This window comes from Carassius gibelio, chromosome A11 (assembly GCF_023724105.1).
Source record: "Carassius gibelio isolate Cgi1373 ecotype wild population from Czech Republic chromosome A11, carGib1.2-hapl.c, whole genome shotgun sequence".
Taxonomy (NCBI): domain Eukaryota; kingdom Metazoa; phylum Chordata; class Actinopteri; order Cypriniformes; family Cyprinidae; genus Carassius; species Carassius gibelio.
The window spans coordinates 4,477,761-4,499,958 of NC_068381.1; the positions used below are offsets into that span (position 1 = coordinate 4,477,761).

Below are 22,198 nucleotides of genomic sequence, written 5' to 3' on the forward strand. Positions count from 1 at the left end.
GTGACGCCGAATCCATCATCAACGCGGTGGTACTGGAGCAGTTCATCTCCCGCCTTCCAAAGAAGTCCGCCCAGTGAGTCCAGTGCCACCGCCCGGCGTCGCTGGATCTGGCCATCCAACTGGCGGAGGATCAGCTGGCGGCGTGCTCCGGGGTCGGCGAGCCCCTCCCTGCTGTCTCTCTCTCTCTCTCTGTTTCCCCCTCCCCCCCCACTACGAAATCTCTCCCTCTCCCTAGGTCCCGTTGGGTGGGGCCACCGAGGGCTGCGCCCCGCTGGAGGGTGGCGATGGAGCCTGCGGCCGGGGCCCGAGGTCCCGCACGAGGGATGGCCGCTCCCCAGCGACGGGGGAGTGAAGACACTCCGGCTGCTTCCCCACGTCAATCCCCTGAGCCACTTCCCGCCACTAGGGCAGCGGGGAGACCCGGGCCAGCCTGCTGGCGTTGCGGGGATCCGGGCCACTTTGTGGACAGGTGCCCGATGATGGAGGTGGGGACACTGGTCCGGATCCCGGACGACCCGCAGGCTGCCCCCGATCAATAAGATCTCTATCATAGTAGATTGTTTGCTTCATTTGCACTACCAAGGACTGAGATACTCCAGGAAAGCTCTTTTCATGATGAGTTAATTAAAATGTCCACAGCTGAACACAGCTGAAAGTCAAATAGCTTTGTGTGCCGTTGAGAAGGTGATTAGCTACACTTGATTGAGTTTACAAGTCATTTTTAGGAGGGGGTGATCCTTTTCCCAACTCATTGATCCTGTTTTTTTATTTATTGGTTTTATATCTTTCACTTGGATGTTATAAGTTGCACTGAGTAAAAACAGCTGGATAAAACAAAAACTGTGTCTGTCTTCATTTCAGTCTGCAAAACAACAAAATGTGATCATTTTAAAGAATAGTGATTATTTTCTATACCCACTATAAGTCTGCAAAATAAGCCATTCTTCTTTAATGCCTACAACTCAAATAATTATTAGGCATGTTTTTCTTTCTAAAAATGCCCAAATATTTTGGAAAGAACTCTTAATTTTTCCCCAGATAGGAATAAATGCTGGTAACTATCCTGGAAACCAGTATTTGCTTTACCCCACAATAAAGCATGTCACCAATATAATAAATGTTTCAACATTATATAAAATGTGTCATATGACTTATATAACCAATCAATCAAAATAAAATAAAATGAAACATTTGACACAACAGTTTCCAATGTGGTCGGGGCGGACTGGCCATCGGGAGCACTGGGACAATTCCCGGTGGCCTGACGGTCGCTCTGGCCTGCTGGCTGCCGCTGTGCAGTCGATCAGGCTGACGTGCAATAGGCTGGTATGCAACTGCGAATTAATTGACGGTTTTATGAATCTACGAATCAGGCGATCGCGGAGTGAAAATGATACTACCACATGACCAAACATCAGCGAAGCACTGCCTAATTGACTATATCCAGAGGCAGGCTTTATCTTAGAAAATTGTGCAAAAAATGGAGCCATAAATGCAAAGGAGGATCAGAGACGGAACGAATAAAAAGAAGCAAATTGCTGCAAAATCCCAGCCATGTTCGCCAGTAAGGGAGCAGGTCGATCAGAATTACATTTATATTTACTAGGTATGGGACGATTCACTGAAAAATCTGAACCGCTCGTTTCACCACACTCTTCTATAATGACAAAAAAGAACCCGTTTGGCACAAAGGTTCTTTGGCTATTATTCATTCATATATTACATTATACTGCAATATTTCATATCTGTAATTAAATTATTGTTTGTAGTAACTTAATATCACATTTTAATCATGTTGATTTTTGGAGAAAAACTGAAATGGCACTCTTCGTGTGATATTGATTAACTACATACAATTATTTAAATATATACATTTTCTATCCCCATATCTTGAATTTTGTGATCATTCACATGCATTCATAAATTTATTTGAATACACCGAATAATGCAGTGAAAGAACGCACTCAAAATGAACACTTGCACTAGTATGACTTCATCATGTAGCTTTACATTAGCCTAGATGCGTGCACTTTTTAGGCACGATTTTTTTAGTTTTTGAATATACTTGATGATGTTAAAAGGCACATCATTAAAAAACAAAAAATATGAGTTCACATATCGCACCTAAACACGCTTGATGATTCGCAAACCCGCTACGAACCCCCGAACTGATTCAAATGATTTGTGATCCCCAAACTGACTCAAATGATTCACAAACACGCTACGAACTCCCAAACTGATTCAAATGATTCGCGATCCCCAAACTGATTCAAATGATTCGCGATACCGCTTTGAACTCCCGAACTGACTCAAATGATTCGCGATCCCGCTACGAACTCCCAAACTGATTCAAATGATTCGCGATCCCCAAACTGACTCAAATGGTTCGCGAACCCACTTTGAACTCCCGAATTGACTCAAATGATTTGCGAACCCACTTTGAACTCCAAAAATTGACTCAAACGATTCGCGAACCCGCTCTGAACTCCCGAACTGATTCAAATGATTCGCAATCCCCAAACTGACTCAAATGAGTTCGTAGCGCAAACCCGCTACGAGCTACCGAACTGACTCAAATGATTCGCGATCCCGCTCCGAGCTCCCAAACGATTCGCAATCCGCTACGAACTCCTGAACGGACTCAAATGATTCGCGATCCCCAAACTGACTCAAATGATTCGCGAACACGCTTTGAACTCCCGATCTGACTCAAATGATTAGCGAACCCGCTTTGAACTCCCGAACTGACTCAAATGATTCGCGAACCCACTTTGAACTCCGAATTGTTCAAATGATTCTCGAACCCGCTCCGAGCTCCCAAATTGACTCAAATGATTCGCGATCCCGCTACGAACTCCCGAACTGACTCAAATGAGTCGCGATCCCCAAACTGACTCAAATGATTCGCGAAGCCACTACGAACTCCCGAAATGATTCAAATGATTCACGATCTCGCTCCGAACTCCCGAACTGACTCAAATGATTCGTGAACCCGCTCCGAACTCTCAAACTGATTCAAATGATCAGCGAAGCCGCTCAGAACATTTTGTATTTGTGATTAAATTATTGTTTGTAGTAACATAATATCACATTTTAATCATGCTGATTTTTGGAGAAAAACTGAAATGACACTCTTCGTGTGATAGCTACATAAAATGATATAAATATATAAATTTTCTAACCCCCATATCTTGAATTTTGTGATCATTCACATGCATTCATAAATTAATTTGAATACACCGAATAATGCAGTGAAAGAACGCACTCAAAATGAACACCTAGTATGACTTCATCATGTAACTTTACATTAGCCCAAATGCGTGCACTTTTTAGGCACGATTTGTTTAGTTTTTGAAAATACTTGATGATGTTGAAAGGCAAATCATTAAAACAGCCATACAATCTGCAGTATGACACATATGGCCAAATCAAGTTTTTTTTATTATTCTTGGCATCCATGAATAAAAGTCATATGGGTTTGGAACAACAAAGGTAAACAAGTAAATGGTGACAGAATTGTTTTTTTTTTGTTTTTTGGGTGAATGAATGCTTTAATTCTACTGATAATTGTTTTCAGTTATTTGTGCTATGCCACTTCTAAATATTTCTCCTTATATGAACTGTCTTTTGCTAATTTCAGCGAACAAAAAGATGCAAGACTGCAAACTTTCCAGTACTCCTGTGTTCTGATAATCCGCTTTCCACCCAGTCCCAGGAGGTTTGTCTGTTTTATCCTTCTTCATTAAATGTCTTAAAATTGCTTGGTTATTGACCAGTAATGCTAGGAGATTGCAGATATACAGTAGGAATTTTGTTATTTACTACTTTTTTCAGATTATATTAAACCTGGAAAATATTGGAGAAGATCAATTAAGTTTTCAGGAGCACATTACTGTGATAAATGCTGAACTACGTAAAAGACAACCTAACTACACAAACATATCAAAAATCTAATGAGATGCGCTCTTTCTAAAAGAGTTGATTTAATGACAAAATCAACATGAGAGGTCATGTTCCCATTTCTTCGGTTTCCACAACTTGTGAGTATTTGTTTTTAGTGTTGTTTCTTTTGAGTTTAGTATTTCCACTGCATTTTCAAAAATTTTTTTTTGTATGAATAAAAATAGTCAAAAACATTTTAATGAATTTTTCTTTCTATTTTCTTTATTTATTTTTTTATTTTTTTGGTAGCTGCTGCATGAAGTGAAGATGCGGTTTGGGAAGGACCTTCATCTTAATCTAGAGACTGCTCTTCAAGTTCTAAACAGTTTACTTCAGCAAATTGACACAAACACAAAAAGTATGTTCTTCTTTTTTCCTTCACACTAGTTATGTTAACATTAGTTGCTTGGTTTATTGAACGGTTACTGTAACAAATCTATTTATACCATGGTTTGTCTGAATATCTGATTCTGATCTGCTACAAGGTGTGCATTAAAGTACTTTGTTTCACAGGCAGTTCCAGTCAGTTTAATTACAATTAAAGTTTAATGTGCTGCTGCTGCAGTGATATACATGCAAACAAAACACTTGCACACAGAGATCGGAGATTAAAGTAATGTGAACTGAGACATTTTGCATATAATTTATAGTCCAAAATGCAATTCTGTTTTATATTTGATTACTTTATTTAAATTCTGTACTTAAAATATAAATTTTTTGAAAGTATCGTTTTTCCATAAACATAGCACATACACTAATATTTACATAATCATTTTGCAGACAGACACTTTCATTCAAAGCGACTTACAATAGATAAAAAAAAAAAAATTTTCAATTAAGCTTTTGAGTCAGAGCAGAAGCCTTCAGGAAAAGTTTAAGCTATTAGCAAAACTAAAAATGCTAGCTATACTCTTAGAAAAATATATGTGCTTTTATGATTTAAAGATCATCAGTAGTAGGACTGTGACCATGGGGACATACAATTGATGGCTGCATAATTAATATAGATTATTGAAAGTTCTTATTTCATATTGCAGAAACTCAATGTGCAGAGTGAGAGAGAGGGGGATTCAGGGAAAGATTATAGAGACAGTGAATGCCTTGATACTTCTTGATACTTCGTTTGATTATTTTGGCGTTAACAGTTTAAGGATTTAGATTTATTTTTTAAGTATAACCCAATTCAAACAACTGGAAGTAAAGAGTTTAGCAGTCTGGTGGACACATGAATTGGGTGGTGGTGACTGCAGCAACAGAGGTGGCCTGGGGTAGAGTCAAATATTGATACAATATGAAACAAGCATTCGGTTAATTTACTCTTTCTTTCTGTCTATTTATCTCTTACGTTGAACGCCATTAATGTTGGATCTGTCTTGTTAACCTAGTGGGTTTTGTGCAGGCGCATACAAGCATGATTACATGGTATTTTAATCCATGCAGAGAGATGGGCTGATGAGCTGTTTGTAAAAGGGTTTGTCTGAGCTACATAGTTCAGTGAGACCCACTCAAATGTAAACAGCAACCCTGGGGTGATCTGTGCATGGGATGGGGGTTGGGATTATGAATTCATCTTTGTGCATGTGTGCAACTTGTATTGAGAGATGGGTTCGTGGATAAATGGAAAGAAGGAATGGATCAGCCAGTCTTGTGGTCTCATTGCTATCTAGATAATTAACTCCTCTCCTTGTAATAACACAAATCCCAGGGGCCCCCGAGTGAGTATTCGACCCCTGACTCCATGTCGGGATGGACCATGGGGGCTAATCCTGTTTCAAGATGATGCTTCAAAGAAAAACCTAATGAGACGTTTTGGAAAACACAGACCTGCCCCACTTCTCTGAGGTCAATGAAATAATGACTTGTTTTTCATGAGTCCTTGCTCACAGCCCTTGTGTAAAAGTTCTTAGACGCCAGATTAATTATCTAATTTAAAATGGTCCAAAAGTTGATTGCAGTTTGATGTCTGGAGATAATCTTTGTGGTGTTTTTGTTGTTGTAGCTGTAGCTATATGCTTGCCAAATATGTTGGACAGTGCATTGTGTTCTGTCGTTTTCCTCTGTGTACTTTATTAGTTGTGGTGTTTGATTAAGCATGCATTACTATTTCTATTTCTCATATGTAGTGTGAAAACTGAAGTATACAATTTTGGTGCATATCTCGTCCGATACCATTTATGCTACATACATGAAATATATCTCAGATCATGTGACCTGTTGAGGAGAAGTGTGCTGTTAAATTGATCCAAGACTTGGACTCTTGACTTGGGCCAGGCAGCAATCTGTAAAAAAAAAAAAAAAAAAAAAAAATTATATATATATATATATATATATATATATATAAAATTTTTTTTTTTTTTTGAGAAAATAAAAATGATATATCAGTGTAACAGGTTGCATTAAGATGTTTTAGTTCTCTCAACTAAATATTTAAAATAATTTTTACTAAGCAACACTACTTTACCAATAATTTTTTCACTATAAATGCAAAATTTCTTATTTAGTCAATACATTTTTACAAATGTATTATTCAGCAAATTTTCGATCAGTGCCAAGAAACAAACCACAATGATAAACAATACATTGACAATAAACTAATGTAAAGAATGTAAAAAAAAAGTCACTTTTCACTTATTAAGAATTTTCAAAATGTATTTATATAATACTTTTCACACTGGGAGATATAAACTCACAATTCTGACTTATTTTCTCAGAGTTGAGAGATATAAAATATTTTTTTCCTCTCAGAATTATGAATTGCAACTGCAAATTTACGTCTCACAATTCTGAGAAAAGAAGTGAAAAACTGCAAAATATGAACACAATTGTGAGAAAAAACTCCGAATTGTGCAAAAAAGTGAGAACTGTGAGAAAAATAATTTTGAGATATAAAGCAATACATTTACTTTTTCGGTCACACTTTATTTATAGGTGCAATTTTTGCTATTAACAAACCATTAATTATGACTTTTGCCTCAATAAACTCCTAATTTGCTTCTTAAATTAGTAAGGTTGTTAAATTCAGGATTAGGGATGTAGAATACGGTCATGCAGAATATGTGCTTTATAAGTGCTAATAAACCTCTAATAGGCATGCTAATAAGCAATTAATTTAAAGTCAGAATTCGACCCTATACTAAAGTGTTACTTCTTTTACTTTTTTTTTTTTAATTCAATGGAACGTGCTTTCATTCTGATCTATAATAAATCAGCAAAATTGTTCAATAAGAAATTGTTTCTTCAGACAACTGTGCTTAATGGAACAATGCGGGTAGTTGGAATAACATTTGGGTGAATACAGTAACATTATCTGAAAATAAAATGCAAAGTGCTTTTTTTTTTTTTTTTTTTTGTTTTTTTACAATGCGGAAGACCTTAGCAACAGCATATCAGTGCCTAAAGCATCATGGTGACATGGTTGCATAGGCAAGTCACTCGCATTTTCTTCTTCAAAGACAATCTAGTTTTGGTGTCTACTTTTGTCACAATTTGTGCAACTGCACTGTGATCAGACCCAAAAGGCGCCTCCAGAGACTGCTGTGTGTTTCCCGGTGATTAAACCGAGCGGGTTCCCATGGAGATCCTCGGAGCTGTCACAGGCCAGCCCCTAAATCTCCACCACAAGCAAGAGTTTTTGTGTTCGGGTGACACTTCCTTTCAAACAAGCACAGTTTAAACGCTGATTTATGTGCCACTGTAGTGCTTCACAAGGGTCAATACAGGAACAGATTCAACTGGGCAAAACAACTTCACCCAACAGATGCCGCATTTCTGACACAGGAGCAATAACTTTAATCCACATGACTGTGAAGATCTGAAGACACTTGCTCACTTTGAGAATCTTATGCAATTAGGGCTTTGTGGCATATCACACCATCCCACTTTTGCGGGTTGACTCCACAAGTGACATCTGGGCTTAATTAGTCCCTCCTGCCCTTTTTTCAGGAGGCGTTTCTCTTCACTAAACCACCAATCAGAGAATAATCATAGGCCTGGCACTCCACCCCCATTGCATTCACTCCATCAAGGCTTTTTTTTGTTTTTTTTTGTCTGTGAAGTATTCTTCGTCCTTTTTTTCCCCCTTATTCCCGCTGCTCTGCCTCCAGAGCACCATCCAGAAGCACTGGTGTGTGACAAGAACAGCTATGAAGACAGTAAAGCAGTGCTCAACCACTTCGTGACGGCAACCCAAACACTGCTTTCAAAGCCAGTAGAAGCTGGGTACCTTCAGAGAGGAGATTTGAGGGACTCAGTTTTAGACAAAATCAAGGGATGTCACAGGAAGCCTACAAATGAGAGATACTGAAGCGCACAAGAGCTACAAAGGGATACGGCGAGTGACCGAAGAGTTGTCGAGAATCAGACAGACTTTGACTGCTGAGTGAGTTGGATTTCTTTGGAATTCTTAAGGGAATTGCAGGTGGCTGAAGAACTTCACTGAACTCAGATTAATTCTTCACTAAAACGAAACTTTAAAAAGGACAATTATGGCCAACTCTGGGTTTCAGCTTCTGGGCTATTTTCTCGCTTTGGGTGGATGGATTGGCATCATCTCCACTACGGTGCTGCCCCAATGGAAGCAGTCCTCTTACGCAGGGGATGCCATCATTATGGCCGTGGGCTTGTATGAAGGCCTGTGGATGTCCTGTGCATCTCAGAGCACGGGCCAGGTGCAGTGCAAGATCTTTGACTCCTTGCTCTCTCTGGATGGTAAGTACTAATCAAAAGTCTATTAGAAAAGCGATATGTCACTGCAAACCTGTATGAGTAAAGAAAGTGCACATAAAAAGGTATTTTTATGTTGTCTCTCCATGTATGAACAAAAACATTCTTCAAAATATCACCTTTTGTGTCCCAAAGAAAAATAAAGTCAGTCATATAGGTTTGGAATGACTGTTTATTTCTGAATAAAACAAAAAATAAGTTTTCAAAAGGGTATTTTTACAGTGATGCCACAGGGGAACCAGTTGGGTTCCCCAAAGAACCATTCAGTGATCAGATCTTTAAAAAAAAAGAACATTTTAATAATCTAAATAACATTTTTGCAATATAAAGAACTTTTTATGCAATTGAACAATTACATGGATGTTAAAGGTTCTTCATGGAACCATTGATGCCAACCTGACATATAATTCATATGTTGAAGCTTGATATATATATATATATATAAACTTTATATGAAATAATTAAATCAAGATTCTTTGGCTAGAGGAGGTTGGTGGCAGAAAAGCACAATCAACAGAGCTGCTGTGTGCACATGGATTTAATTAACTAGTTTAATCGATCAAATTAAAATATGTGCATTTTGACATGTTATAATGAAAGTCTTATGTGACACTAACCTCACTGAGGTGCTGACTCTACCAGACTGTTGAAATGCCATGGAATGCAATTACATGGCGATGAATCAACGTTTAGCGCCACTGTCATTGTCAATTTTGTGGTGACTTGTTACGTCTAATCAGAATCAGTCACTTCTCATCTATTTCTGGGACGGTCCCGGGAAAAAGACGTCTAAAAAAATCAATTATGAATGGTGGCTGATGATTGCACATTTGGGAGGATTACATTTTTTTTTTATGACAAATAGCATCACATTCACATCTGTTTGTGATTTGTGGTTAAATATTACAACATTGCAGGCTGTGACAAAACATAACGGTTCTGAAGAGTTATGAAACCCTTTCAAAACAACAATAGCAGAAAATGTAATAGAAATGTGGAATGGTTAAGAGAAAACAGTTTGCCATCTTATATTCTGCATCATTGATTAAATAGCAGCGTATTGTCTTGAAGTGATGAATGGCAGTTGTGTTGAGAAGAAAAGGCCAGTGTTTAGGCAAACACCAAAGAAATGTTCAGAATGCACATCCCCACACAACACACAGGTCGTCTTTATTGCTCTTTAGAAGAGATTTAAGAGCCGTCATCTAAGATGATTATATTTGTTGTTACAGAGTTACTGACTGATAAAGTAAAGGTTCCAAAAGGAACCAAAAAGTTCTGACAGCATGATGTCATTTAATAACTTTGTTCTACATTTATGCATTAAGCAGACACTTTTATCCAAAGTGACTTACAGTGGATTCAGGCTATACATCTTTTTTTACCAGAATGTGTGTCCCCTGGGAATAAAACCCACAACCTTATGCACTGCTAACTCAAAACTCAGCCACTGATCCACAGGAACACATTGTGTTCTACAAGGAGCATCCACTAGTGCTTTAACAAACACTAAAACCAATTTGTCGTACTGAAGAAACAACAATCTACAAGTATACTGCAACATCAAGAGCTTTTTTTTAATCTCCAAAGAACCATACCGTAACCTCAAGAACCTTGTGAAGCCCAAAATGGCTCGTTATAAGAAGAATGTTTTCTGCTGAACCTAAAATGCTACAAAGAACTGTTGAAGAACATTGTGTTACTTTGAAGTGCCATTAATCATAGTCATAATTGCTGTAGGCTTTGTTGAAGCACCAAAGAAAACACCACAGCAATGTTGTCTAAAATATTAAGTATTATTGCCACTGCTTCATCAAAGAACAACTTTCCACATTAGATCATACAGACAACATTCATCTAAAGAACCTTCACAACTATTTTCTGCTTAATTACTGTTAGGTTTTGTGGAATATCATTTGGCTTTCATAGAATCTCTGTGACAGACACCCACCACTCGTACACAAAGGCTGCACTCAGTACTGTATTACTAGTGGTGGAATCTGTAACCCTCGGCCCACAAAGGGTGACGGGACCATCTGATTCCACTGTCCCCCCTCCTCTCAGCCTTAGGTCATCTGGTTGGATAGTGGCTACAATGTTCTGGCTTCTGTACGTACAGACAGCCGCCCACAAACTTATATTGTTTGCCCTATCCAGCAGAAGTTCTAGTGTCTCTATTTTCTTGAATAACTGTTATTATGTGCCGACAACTAAACACAGTGTTTAGTATAAAACAACATCTCCATGAAGCACACTTAAGCTAATTCAAAGTTAGAAAACTTGCAAGCAATGTGCCCAAAGAAATACTGCATGCAATACAGACAATAATGATATTGTTTTGGTGTGTATATCTAAAAATGAAAGCATAAAATATGAGCTAAAGAAAAAAGGAAGAAGTTTGGCCACGTACAAACAAATTAAAAGGTGTTTATTTTTTTATGGTATGTTTAGTTTAAGAGACAGAATACCAACCAAAAATTCAAAAAAAAAAAAAAAAACACATTGTATGAAGGTTAGAAATTTATTTGCATTTCAGTAAGTGAAATAAGTATTTGATCCCCTACCAACCAGCAAGAATTCTTGCTCCCATAGACTGGTTCTGTGCCCATGTGAAACACAGATTAGTCCTGTCACTTTAAGAAGTTACTCCTAATGTCAGCTGGTTAGCTGTAAAAGACACCTGTCCACACAATCTGTATCTTCCATTTCAACCACCATGGGAAAGACCAAAGAGCTGTCAAAGGATTTCAGAGACAAGATTGTAGATTTGCACAAGGCTGGAGTACAAGACCATCAGCAAGAAGCTTGGTGAGAAGGAGACAAATGTTGGTTTGATTTTTCGGAAAAGGATGAAAAACAAAACAACCATCAATCGGCCTCGGTCTCAAGCTCCATGCAAGATTTCCCTCATGGGGTAAGGATGGTCATGAGAAAGGATCAGCCCCAAACTACATGGGAGGAGCTTGTTAATGATCTTAAGGCGGTTGGGACCACAATCACCAAGCAAAACATTGGTAACACACTACTGAAATCATGCAGCTCCCCCTACTCAAGAAGGCACATGTACAGGCCCGTTTAAAGTTTGATGGATATCTAAATGATTCAGAGAAGTCTTGGGAGAAAGTGCTGTGGTCAGATGAGACCAAAATTGAGCTCTTTTGCATCAACTCGACTCGCCGTGTTTGGAGGGAGAGGAATGCTGAATATGAGCACAAGAACACCATCTCTACAGTCAAGCACACAGGTGGACACATTGTGCTTTGCAGCTGTTTTTCTGCTAAGGGTACAGGACAACTTCACCACATTGAGGGGCAAATGGACAGGGCCATGTACTGTAAAATCTTGAATGAGAACCTCCTTCACTCAGCCAGAACACTGAAGATGGGTCATGGATGGGTCTTCCAGCATGACAATGACCCAAAACATACTGCCAAGGCAAAGGAATGGCTCCAGATGAAGCACACTAATGTCATGGAGTGGCCTAGCCAGTCTCAAGACCTCAATCCTATAGAAAATCTTTGAAACAAACAATAAACCTTAAGGATTTAGAGAGGATCTGTAAAGAGGAGTGAAAAATCCCTCCTGAGATCTGTGCAATTCTGGTGACCAACTACAAAAAACGTCTTACCTCTGTGCTTGCCAAAAAGGGTTTCTGCACCAAGTACTAAGTCATGTTTTGCTTGGGGATCAAATACTTATTTCACTTACTGAAATGCAAATAATTTTTTTGGTTGGTATTCTGTCTCTATACATTAAAATAAACCTACCATAAAAATTACAGACCCCTTCATTTCTTTGTAAGTGGGCACAAACTAAAAAAATTAACAGGGGATCAAAAAAAAAGTTTCCTCACTGTATGTATATATAAAACTGTAATTAAATAAAAGAAATACATTTTTAAAAAAATCATCAAAAACAATACAAAAACAAAATTTAAGTGAAATGCAGTCTATTGCTGTCAGTGGTTTTGATAAAACACATCAGCGACTCTCAGAACTTTCACTGTTGGTTCATTTAAACCTCTAAGTTAAGGTTGATCTTGAAAAGAAAACACATTCACCCAGAAAGAACGATCTATGCAAGCAGACAGCCAGAAAAATATGATAAGAAATGGAAACAAAATTTATGCAAACAATTGTTATCTGCTAATAAACTGACCTAGACTTTCTCACTTTTGGTTCTTTGTTCTAAATATTATATTTGCACAGCTAAGAACACCGAACATGGGTGTCAAAAACGATTATGACGTCATAAATAAGTGATCTGTGTGAGGAACACAGTGAAAGATGTTTTCAGTGATGTGTAAAGCAGCCCACAAGCACAAACAATAGACAATGGCCGAGCCTTGCATGCAGCTTCTCTTGAAGCATGTTTTCTGCCATTGTGCATGCGCTTGCCTTCCTTTCGTCCGTGCCAGGCAGTGCCAGTCTTGGCATTAGACAAGGGATTGTGGGAGGACCCTCCACACTTCACCCGGAGTCCGTCATTCAATCCTGACCTTGAGATCACAGTGTTACTCCGCATAACGCTCTTCTAACAAATCAAGAAATGAAGCAAAACAAGGATGAAAGACCAGAAAAAAAGACCTTTCTTATAAAGCACTAAAATCCCGCTTCAAAGGCAGCCTCTTCACACATAAATCAAACAACAAAAGTCGTGTTATAATCTCTCCTCAGTTCTTGACTTCTTTGAGATGCCGTTATAGTTATTTTATGGCTTCGATTCATGTTTGATGCAACACTTTGTCTGCAAAGGTGATTCCCATTATATGGTCATCTGAACTCTTCTTTTGAGGAGATGTGCATTACAATGCATGGACAGTTCAAAAGGATTTGTGGTCTGCCTCTATTGTGTGATTCTGAGTTGAAGTTGAAGTCATTATCAATGCTGAACTGGAATGTTAGCATGTAGCTGTCACACAAAAGCAGAGACACAGGCATTAAAAACAATCCTCCTTTGTAGGAAAGCCACAGTAATCCCCTCTGTGTGAAACATGTAAAAGAAATGTCACTCCTACAGCATTATGCATGAACTGAACACAGTGTGGGTTATCTGTGGAATTTTAATGTAGCGGAGCAGCTAGAGATCAACAGCAAACAATGCTCAAAATAGACAAGAAAAGGATGCTGAAATGTTTATTCTGATTTTAGGGAGAATTACATGTGCCAACATGATGTCCAAGTCAAAATTCCCCTTAAAATACCTATATATATATTTGCTATTATGTGTGTTTTTTTCCAGTCCATATTCAGACGTGTCGAGCACTGATGGTGATCTCAGTGCTAATGGGATTCATTGCTATCATTGTGAGTGTGGTCGGGATGAAATGCACAAAGGTTGGTGACAACAACCCATCCACCAAGAGCAAGATCGCCATCTCTGGTGGGAGTCTGTTCCTGCTCTCAGGTGAGGTTCCAACTCCACGCTAAACACACTGCGTTTTTATGTAGGTTTGGTGAGAAGATATAAAATTGTGTTTTCTAATTAAAACATGACCATTTCTTTTTGTAATAGTCAGATACACTGGATTGGTTTGAGATGATCATACCATACCAGTAGTGGGTGGTGTTAGCGCAGTGGATAAGACACACGTTTGTGGTGTGGGAGACCCGGGTTTGAATCCACTGTGAGACACCAATGTGTCTTACTTAACTCCTAGTTGCTCCAGAGGTGTGCGACCTCTGACATATATAGCAATTGTAAGTCGCTTTGGATAAAAGCGTCAGCTAAATGAATAAATGTAAATGTAAGCTTACTAAGAAATGTGGAGCGAAAACATAAACGAAGTCATTACTACTCCTTACTCAAGTGTTACTGTGCTAAGAATGAGTAAATTTTTTTATCTAGGTCAATGTCGCACAGACCTCAGTCCAGTAAATCATTTAGTGTAAATTAGTTTTGGAGAATAAATGGACATTCCTCCACTAGCCTCCACATTCTTGAGGTCTGTTTTGGTCCTCGGACGCTATATCACTTCTGACCCATCTGACATTCAAGAGTAAAAAGGAAGTGGCTAGTCTGGTTACATCAGCACTTTCTGTAAAGGTTGAAAGTAAACAAATATGGACTCAATGAAAGTGCTAAGACTGTGATTTCTGTCATGTCTAGGTTTGTGTACGCTGGTGGCTGTGTCCTGGTACGCTACACAGGTCTCCTACCATTTCTTCGACCCAAATACACCCATAAATGCCAGGTAGGACAATAAATAGGTTTTAAAATTATGAGGGAAACGTTTTGTTGTTGTTGTTTTTAATCAGTTAAACATGTCATTCTCAATTATTATTAACCAATCAAATGTCACTGGTAAAAACAGGTAATAAAATGAAACTAAAAAAGTATTCAAACAAAATTATGTAAAAAGTCATATAAAACATATATGTACAGTATACATATAAATATACACACATACATTTTAAAGTATTGATGTACTATGCAGAAGTACATTCAATTTAATATGTAATACAATAAATTAAATATTCTGAATTATAAACAAAATACTAAATAGATTTTCCAAATTTTTTAATAAAACAAAGAACATATTACTGTAGAAACTTTTAAAAGAAAAGAAAATTTTTGTATTTCTATTTTAATTGAGTTAGTTGCTGTTTCTTTGCAATTATTATTGAAATTAAATATATATATATATATATATATATATATATATATATATATATATATATATATATATATATATATATATATATATATATATATATATTATTACTGTGTATTATATACATTTTGAAGCTGCTTAAATTAGATATTTGCCAAAAATGGTATACAGTAATTCTATAATTTATTTTATACACACACACACACACACACACACACACACACACACATACATTAACTGGCCACCTTATTAGGTCCACCTTGCTAGTACCGGGTTGGACCCCCTTTTGCCTTCAGAACTGACTTAATTCTTCATGGCATAGATTCAATAAGGTATTGGAAACATTCTTCAGAGATTTTTGTCTATATTGCCAAAGATAGCATCACGCAGTTGCTGCAGATTTTGCGGCTGCACATTCATGATGTGAATCTCCTGTTCGACCACATCCCAAAGCTGCTCTATTGGATTGAGATGTGGTGACTGTGGAGGCCATTTGAGTAAAGTGAACTTATTGTCATGTTCAAGAAACTGGTCTGAGATGATTTGATCTTTGTGACATGATGCATTATCCTGCTGGAAGTATCCATCAGAAGATGGGTACACTGAAGCCATAAAGGGATGGACATGGTCAGCAACAATGCTCAAGTAGGCTGTGGTGTTTAAATGATGCTCAGCTGGAAGGGTCCCAAAGTGTACCAAGAAAATATCCCATACACCATTACACCACTACCACCAGTCTGAACCATTGAGACAAGGCAGGATGGATCCATGCTATCATGTTCTTTACGCCAAATTCTGACCCTACCATCTGAATGTTGCAGCAGAAATCGAGACTCATCAGACCAGACAATGTATTTCCAATTTTTGTAGCCTCCATTTCCTGTTCTTAGCTAAGAGGAGCAACACCCGTTGTGGTCTTCTGCTGCTGTAGCTAATCTGTTTCAGGGTTCGACGTGTTGTGCGTTCTGAGATGGTATATATATATATATATATATATAGTAAATGTTTGTAAATAAGTATAAATAGATCACCTGATTACATTATCCTGTGATTATTAAACAAAGGCGGGGCTTCTCTGTCTTTCAGGTATGAGTTTGGCCCCGCCCTCTTTGTTGGGTGGGCGGCGGCCATCCTGATGATGTTGGGCGGCTCATTCCTCTGCTGCTCTTGTGTTAACGAGGACAGAAGAGGACAGCAGTTCTACCGGCAATCTCAACCCTCTACAGCCAGGGAGTATGTGTAAATCCCAAAATAAATAAATAAATAACAGCACAGCAGAAAAGGAGAAACTGTAAATGTAAAGAGCAGCGGGTACAAGAGACAGAGCTCTTCCCACCATGAACACACCTCCTCACTTGAACTGACCGTTTTATTCAGGTCCAAAACACACAAATGAAACTATCACATGGACAAATATTTACACTCTATTTACAAGCCTACAAAGAGGCTTGTGTACTTTTTTCAGAGATACTGAATAAGCATGTACCTTGCTATAATTTCATTTTCACGAACAATGTGGAAATTATGTACTTATACTGACATATACCATTTTCACAACATACCTTAATAAGCTTTTTAATTAAAGGTGCAGTATGTAATTTTGACAGCTAGTGGTTTAAATGGGTACTGCAGTCCAAATTCAAAATATTGGAGAGTGTTGTTGCTTCTGCATTGTTTTTTTGTTTTTTTTCAGAGAAACAATTGTGTGAACTTAGCATATTTTCTAAATATTTGCAAACATATTATGGTATTTTATTCTTTAAGTACAGTCAAAAAATTACATACAGCCAACGCTATCTAACAGCCAATTTGTACATATTTTACCAGTTGGCTAATTTATACAAACTTTTGTACGATTTCTGCGAGGGTTAAGTTTAAGGGCAGGGTTGGGTGTGGTCCTTTATACAAATTCCTACAGATTTGCCACCTCATAAAATATGTATGATTTTTCACAAATTATATGGATTCATATGAGTGAGGTCATACAAATTTATATGAATTAGCCACCTGGTCAAATATATATACGAATGGCTGTGAGATCGAGTTGATACAGCACCTTTAAGGAAATACTATTTTTGCCATAAAATAGATTTTACAAACCAATGTGAAGCTGAAATTCCTAAGAACTCACAATTTACACTGGACTCTTTTTTAAAATTAACTTTTGTATTAATTTAACAAGGTTTCAGGGAAAACTTCCATGTACACTGAAACAGTTTTTATGTAAAATTAATGGAAATAAAATCCGGGAACAAAGTCTAACTGATATAAAAGATTGCAGTCTTTATTTTGCCTTTTAACAAACTAAAAGGCAAATAAAGTCAAAAGAAAAATAAATAAAATGATTCAATTTGGGATACAGTGGCTATGTTCGGACTAGCATGCTACTCTTAGGGCCCTGATATACTCAAAATGAAGTTCTTTTTCGTACTTCGTTTAGGGGTAAAACGAATTTGTAGTACGTGAGCAGCACGGTACGGTATACTGTTATCGAACATCCCGACATCACCCACCCTGATAAAAGTGAGGTTTATATGAACAAGTAAATTATTATTTATTTTAATAAAAAAGCATCTGTTCATAGCAACATGGGTATGCTTGCACAAGCTCTGCAAATTAGCACTCCCATGAAGTCACGTCACATGTATTTACATTGCTCTTTATTATGCAGTATATATAGCTTAAAAGCAAACAGCAGCATTAAACATGAAAAAGAGCATCAGTGTTTCATTTCATCAAAAGCAAAACTTAATTTTTGCTACTATAAAGCAGTTCTCCACCGTGTTCGGTCTTTATCCATGGACATCTCGCGTCCAAGGATTCGACAAACGAAGTGAACCCAGAGAAGAGTTCCACGTGTAAGAAGGCGGAGCCTCAGCTCACACCTCTTGTGATGTATTCGTCATGAACCAATGGTAGTACGAAGATGTTTTGCAGCCGGAAAAAACTTTACCGGAAAGTTTGTTTTGGCAAGCCATTTCGAACTCCCTGAACTAACAGAAAAAAACTTTGTTTTGGCCGGATTTTGACGTCACATCAGTTCGTTCTTCACTTCACATTTCGCTTGATGTATGTCAGGGCCTTTATGATATATGCAACAGCCTATATAATATGTATACTGTGAAAAGTATGCTTGGAATACATTGATTATCTAGTACATTTGGGAAATCCCACAATGCAATGAGCATTAGAGGATTTAACATATCTCTTGACTCATTATTCAATCAGATACAAATAGCAAACCCTTTTTTTGTACAAAAATAGATTTAATAAAAGCTAAATAACCATTCATGTGACAATGTATAATGCATTCTTTTGCTATGCATTCTGTATAGCATTATACAGTAAATACTGTATTCATCAAGCAAGTAGTATTTCAATCCGAACATAGCCTATAGATAGAAACGTGTCAGGGCTGTTCTGATTGGCTGCTCTGTTCTGCATGGTGGGAGCTCTGTTTGCCAGCTATGTGTGTTCCTGACAGCCATGGTCATACTGACACCACATTGAGGTGACCAGGAGTTATGACAGTTCAACCGTCCACTGGAGTACAGGGAATTCCACTAGAACTAAAGCACATTATTCACAACAATTGACTTCCAGCACTCCAGTGTGGGAACTGGAAATTAGCTGACTTGAGTCAAAAATGTCCAGCAGAAGCTATAAACATGCTATTTAGATAAAGCACTTTTGAGGGAAAGTCCAATGCTGGTTTTAGTCAAATGACAAGTTAGTGCAAACATGCATGGCACAGCACTTTACCAGCACATATTCTTCATTATAAACTTACAATTCGGACTGTATTTCCTCGCAATTGCAAATTCATATCTAGGAAATCTTAATTTTTTCTTGCAATTTTGATTGTATACTAAGATAACAAAATTGCACCAGTTTGCAATATCAATCAGCATATCAGACTATTTTTGTAAAGGTAAAATAACTAGAAGTTAATGACAATTCGAAGCTTTGGCAATATTTTATTGTTTGCATTCATGCTGACAAAGCAAATTTTAACTTTAAATTTGGCACCAAAAGCCTTGCACTTCTACAGTAAGTTACAAATGGCTGGGCCTGTTCTTATGTTAAAAATAAGGTGTTTAGAACTGGTTAAGTTGGACTAGTATGCAAATAGGATGCTGGGATGACATGCACAACCACTTAAAGTAAATCCCACATCATTTTAGATTCAGATTGTCTATAATGGGGTCATTTGAAGAACAGAAAAAAAACGTAAAAATAATTTCGAACTGGTGGACAGTAAGTGCTGTCTCCTGTCTCCAAAACCAATGAGGTGTTAGTTTTTGGACCTGGTAAAAGTTAACATTCCTTAACTAACAGAAACTTCACTGTGCATGCAAATGACATGTAACTCAAGACTCATCTTTCTTTCAAATATTCCTCCTGAGACCTTAAGCTGTTGGCATATCAAACAAGCACTCATCATCCATTTTTCCATGTTAACAAACAGCACACATCTATGTGGTACCACATAACGTATTACAATCCAATGCACAGAGAGTCTCTTGTCACTGTCTCTATCCCAGGTTTCTCTAATGTTGTTCTTCTCTGACTGTCTTCTTCTCTTCTCTAATTCAGGGATGAGTTGTTGAGTGAGACTAGTTTCCCTGACTGACCATCCCTCCTTGCATTTATTCGAGGACTGTCTGAGCTCCACTCTCTGTATCTGTGTCCCTCACTCCCACCTAGAATCCAAATTTGGACACTTGTCTGTATGATTGGACAAATGTCCCTTCTACACCCTATATACTTAAAATCTATGTGCCTTTTTTTCAACATCTGATCAATAAATATGTTTGAAAAACTGTTTGCCCATATCTGTTGTGTGCATGCCCCCCAAAACTTTAGAACCCTTTGTTTGTGATCCATAAACCGTCTTTGTAAGTATGTATTATTGTAGTATGTATGTGAAAAAAAAGAAAACCTACAAAGCATGGACTGTTTCACTGTAATACATCTGAAACGGTGGATCTGCTTTCTGTTTTCTTTGTAACTCAAACATGTTTTGTTTTTCTTTTAAATTGCAGAGCAAATGTTAAAAGTTCTCCACCAGAGAAAGGGGAGCAGTACTTGTAGTTTGGGACAGGGCGACTTCGTGGGTCACAAGCTGTTAGATTTTGGCAACAGACAAGACACTCTTTCGGTAAAAAAAGTGACGAACTCCAGTAAAAAACTAATGCTATATTTAGAAAGGCAGCTGACATGTTTCCCTGTAAGACAGACAATGCAGAGGTTCATTAAACCAAGCAATGCATTTCCAAACTACATGACTTTGTACTGTAGCATAAAAAACAAATGTCAGAAATTTGATAAGGAGTGAGCCACAACAGCATGATCGCCACTTGTGCGACAAATATGCCATTTTTGTTACAGATGGAGCTTGTTATTCTTGCCGAAAAACTATATCACTCATTTGGAGAGCATTGATTCAGGGTACATTATAATGCATTTAAATAATTATGCAAATCTTCAACATGTGCAGTGTAATATACTTTGCTATAACTGTGTTTTGACTCACAAATATCTTTTAGTTTGCTAATAGTTTTCTGCCTTGGCGTATGTGAGATGCATGTTTTACCCGTGGTAAAATCAATTGTTTGTTTCTTTTTTTGTTCATAAAATGTATAGTACATAAACTTTAAGGGGTTTGTCGCTGTTGAGTTCGCTTCAAAAAAAAAAACACCTATGCGACAGATACAATTAAATCTCTTTTAATCTCTCTAGTGCACTTATGATTTGTCTTGGTGAATTGTATTCAGCCTGCATTGAAAGGCACTGTTTATCACAAATAATGTCTTTAAAGTGGTCGTGGAGTCTGTAGGTTGTCATTAGAAATGTTTTCGTTCATGTTCCACCAATTATGTTACCTAATATTCAATTATGTATCATCTCATATGACGTATCAAGCTTTCTGTTTATCTGTTTTAAAATAAAATAATCTATACAAAGATGTATTTCTGTGTGTGTGTCAGTTGGGGAATGTTCTGTTTGCCTGTTGTCACGTGACTAATGTAAGTCACATGAATAAGCCACACACTCTTTGGACCAAGACTGTCAAAGCAGCAAACACAACACATTATAAATAAAAAATGAAAACTTTACCACTGTTCTTCATCTGATCACAAACTGAAAAAGAAGTATAAAGCCAAATTATTTTGTATACCTCAACAACAATATTGTAAGCTAAATGATTCTAAACTAAATGAAGTTTGGGGTAAAAAGTGCAACACAAGCAGTCCTAACACACCTGGAGAAATGTTATCCATTATTATTCCCATTCATCTCAATGGCAGATGTTTGGATGGCACAGGATTCTCTGGACCTCGATGCTGCCATTTTTGCTTCATGGGAACAGCTGTTAGTAGTTAGTCATGTGACTAATCACTCCATATTAGAAATCTTTTTTTTTTTTCTTTTGTAAAAGCCCTAAAATAAATTAATAATCATGCTAAAACAACTGTTATAATGCAAATAACTAGGCTACTAAATGAATAATATTAAATTAATATATATAAATAAACTATAAAAAAAGATCTACTACAATGGTATAGAGATAGATAGATAGATAGATAGATAGATAGATAGATAGATAGATAGATAGATAGATAGATAGATAGATAGATAGAAACAGTATAAAATGACCTACAGTGTATATATTATGTATATACATTTTATTTTTGAATTACACATAATACACTATAAGAATCTAATAGACTACAACATGATATACAGTATAAATATTAGATGGTAATATGGTAAAATCCCTCGAATAAATTGATAATGCAAAAATGAACAAATTAATAAATATAAACAAGCATCTACTATAATGAAATTTCACACACACACACACACACACACACACACACACACACACACACACACATATATATATATATTATCATT

At 37.2% G+C, this 22,198-nt stretch overlaps 1 protein-coding gene across 2 annotated transcripts; it reads left to right on the plus strand.

The window, feature by feature from the left end:
- The first annotated feature begins 8,011 nt into the window (after positions 1-8,011).
- On the plus strand, positions 8,012-21,249 carry LOC128022085 (claudin-19). Of its 2 annotated transcripts, none has more exons than XM_052609321.1 (5): positions 8,012-8,649; positions 13,906-14,070; positions 14,773-14,857; positions 16,364-16,510; positions 19,874-21,249. In XM_052609321.1, the coding sequence occupies exons 1-5, from the start codon at positions 8,427-8,429 to the stop codon at positions 19,908-19,910; spliced, it is 657 nt and encodes a 218-aa protein (XP_052465281.1). In that variant the 5' UTR covers positions 8,012-8,426; the 3' UTR covers positions 19,911-21,249. The 2 variants fall into 2 exon arrangements, with proteins under 2 accessions (XP_052465281.1, XP_052465280.1); XM_052609320.1 differs by having other exon boundaries at positions 20,323-21,249.
- Positions 21,250-22,198: the final 949 nt, after the last annotated feature.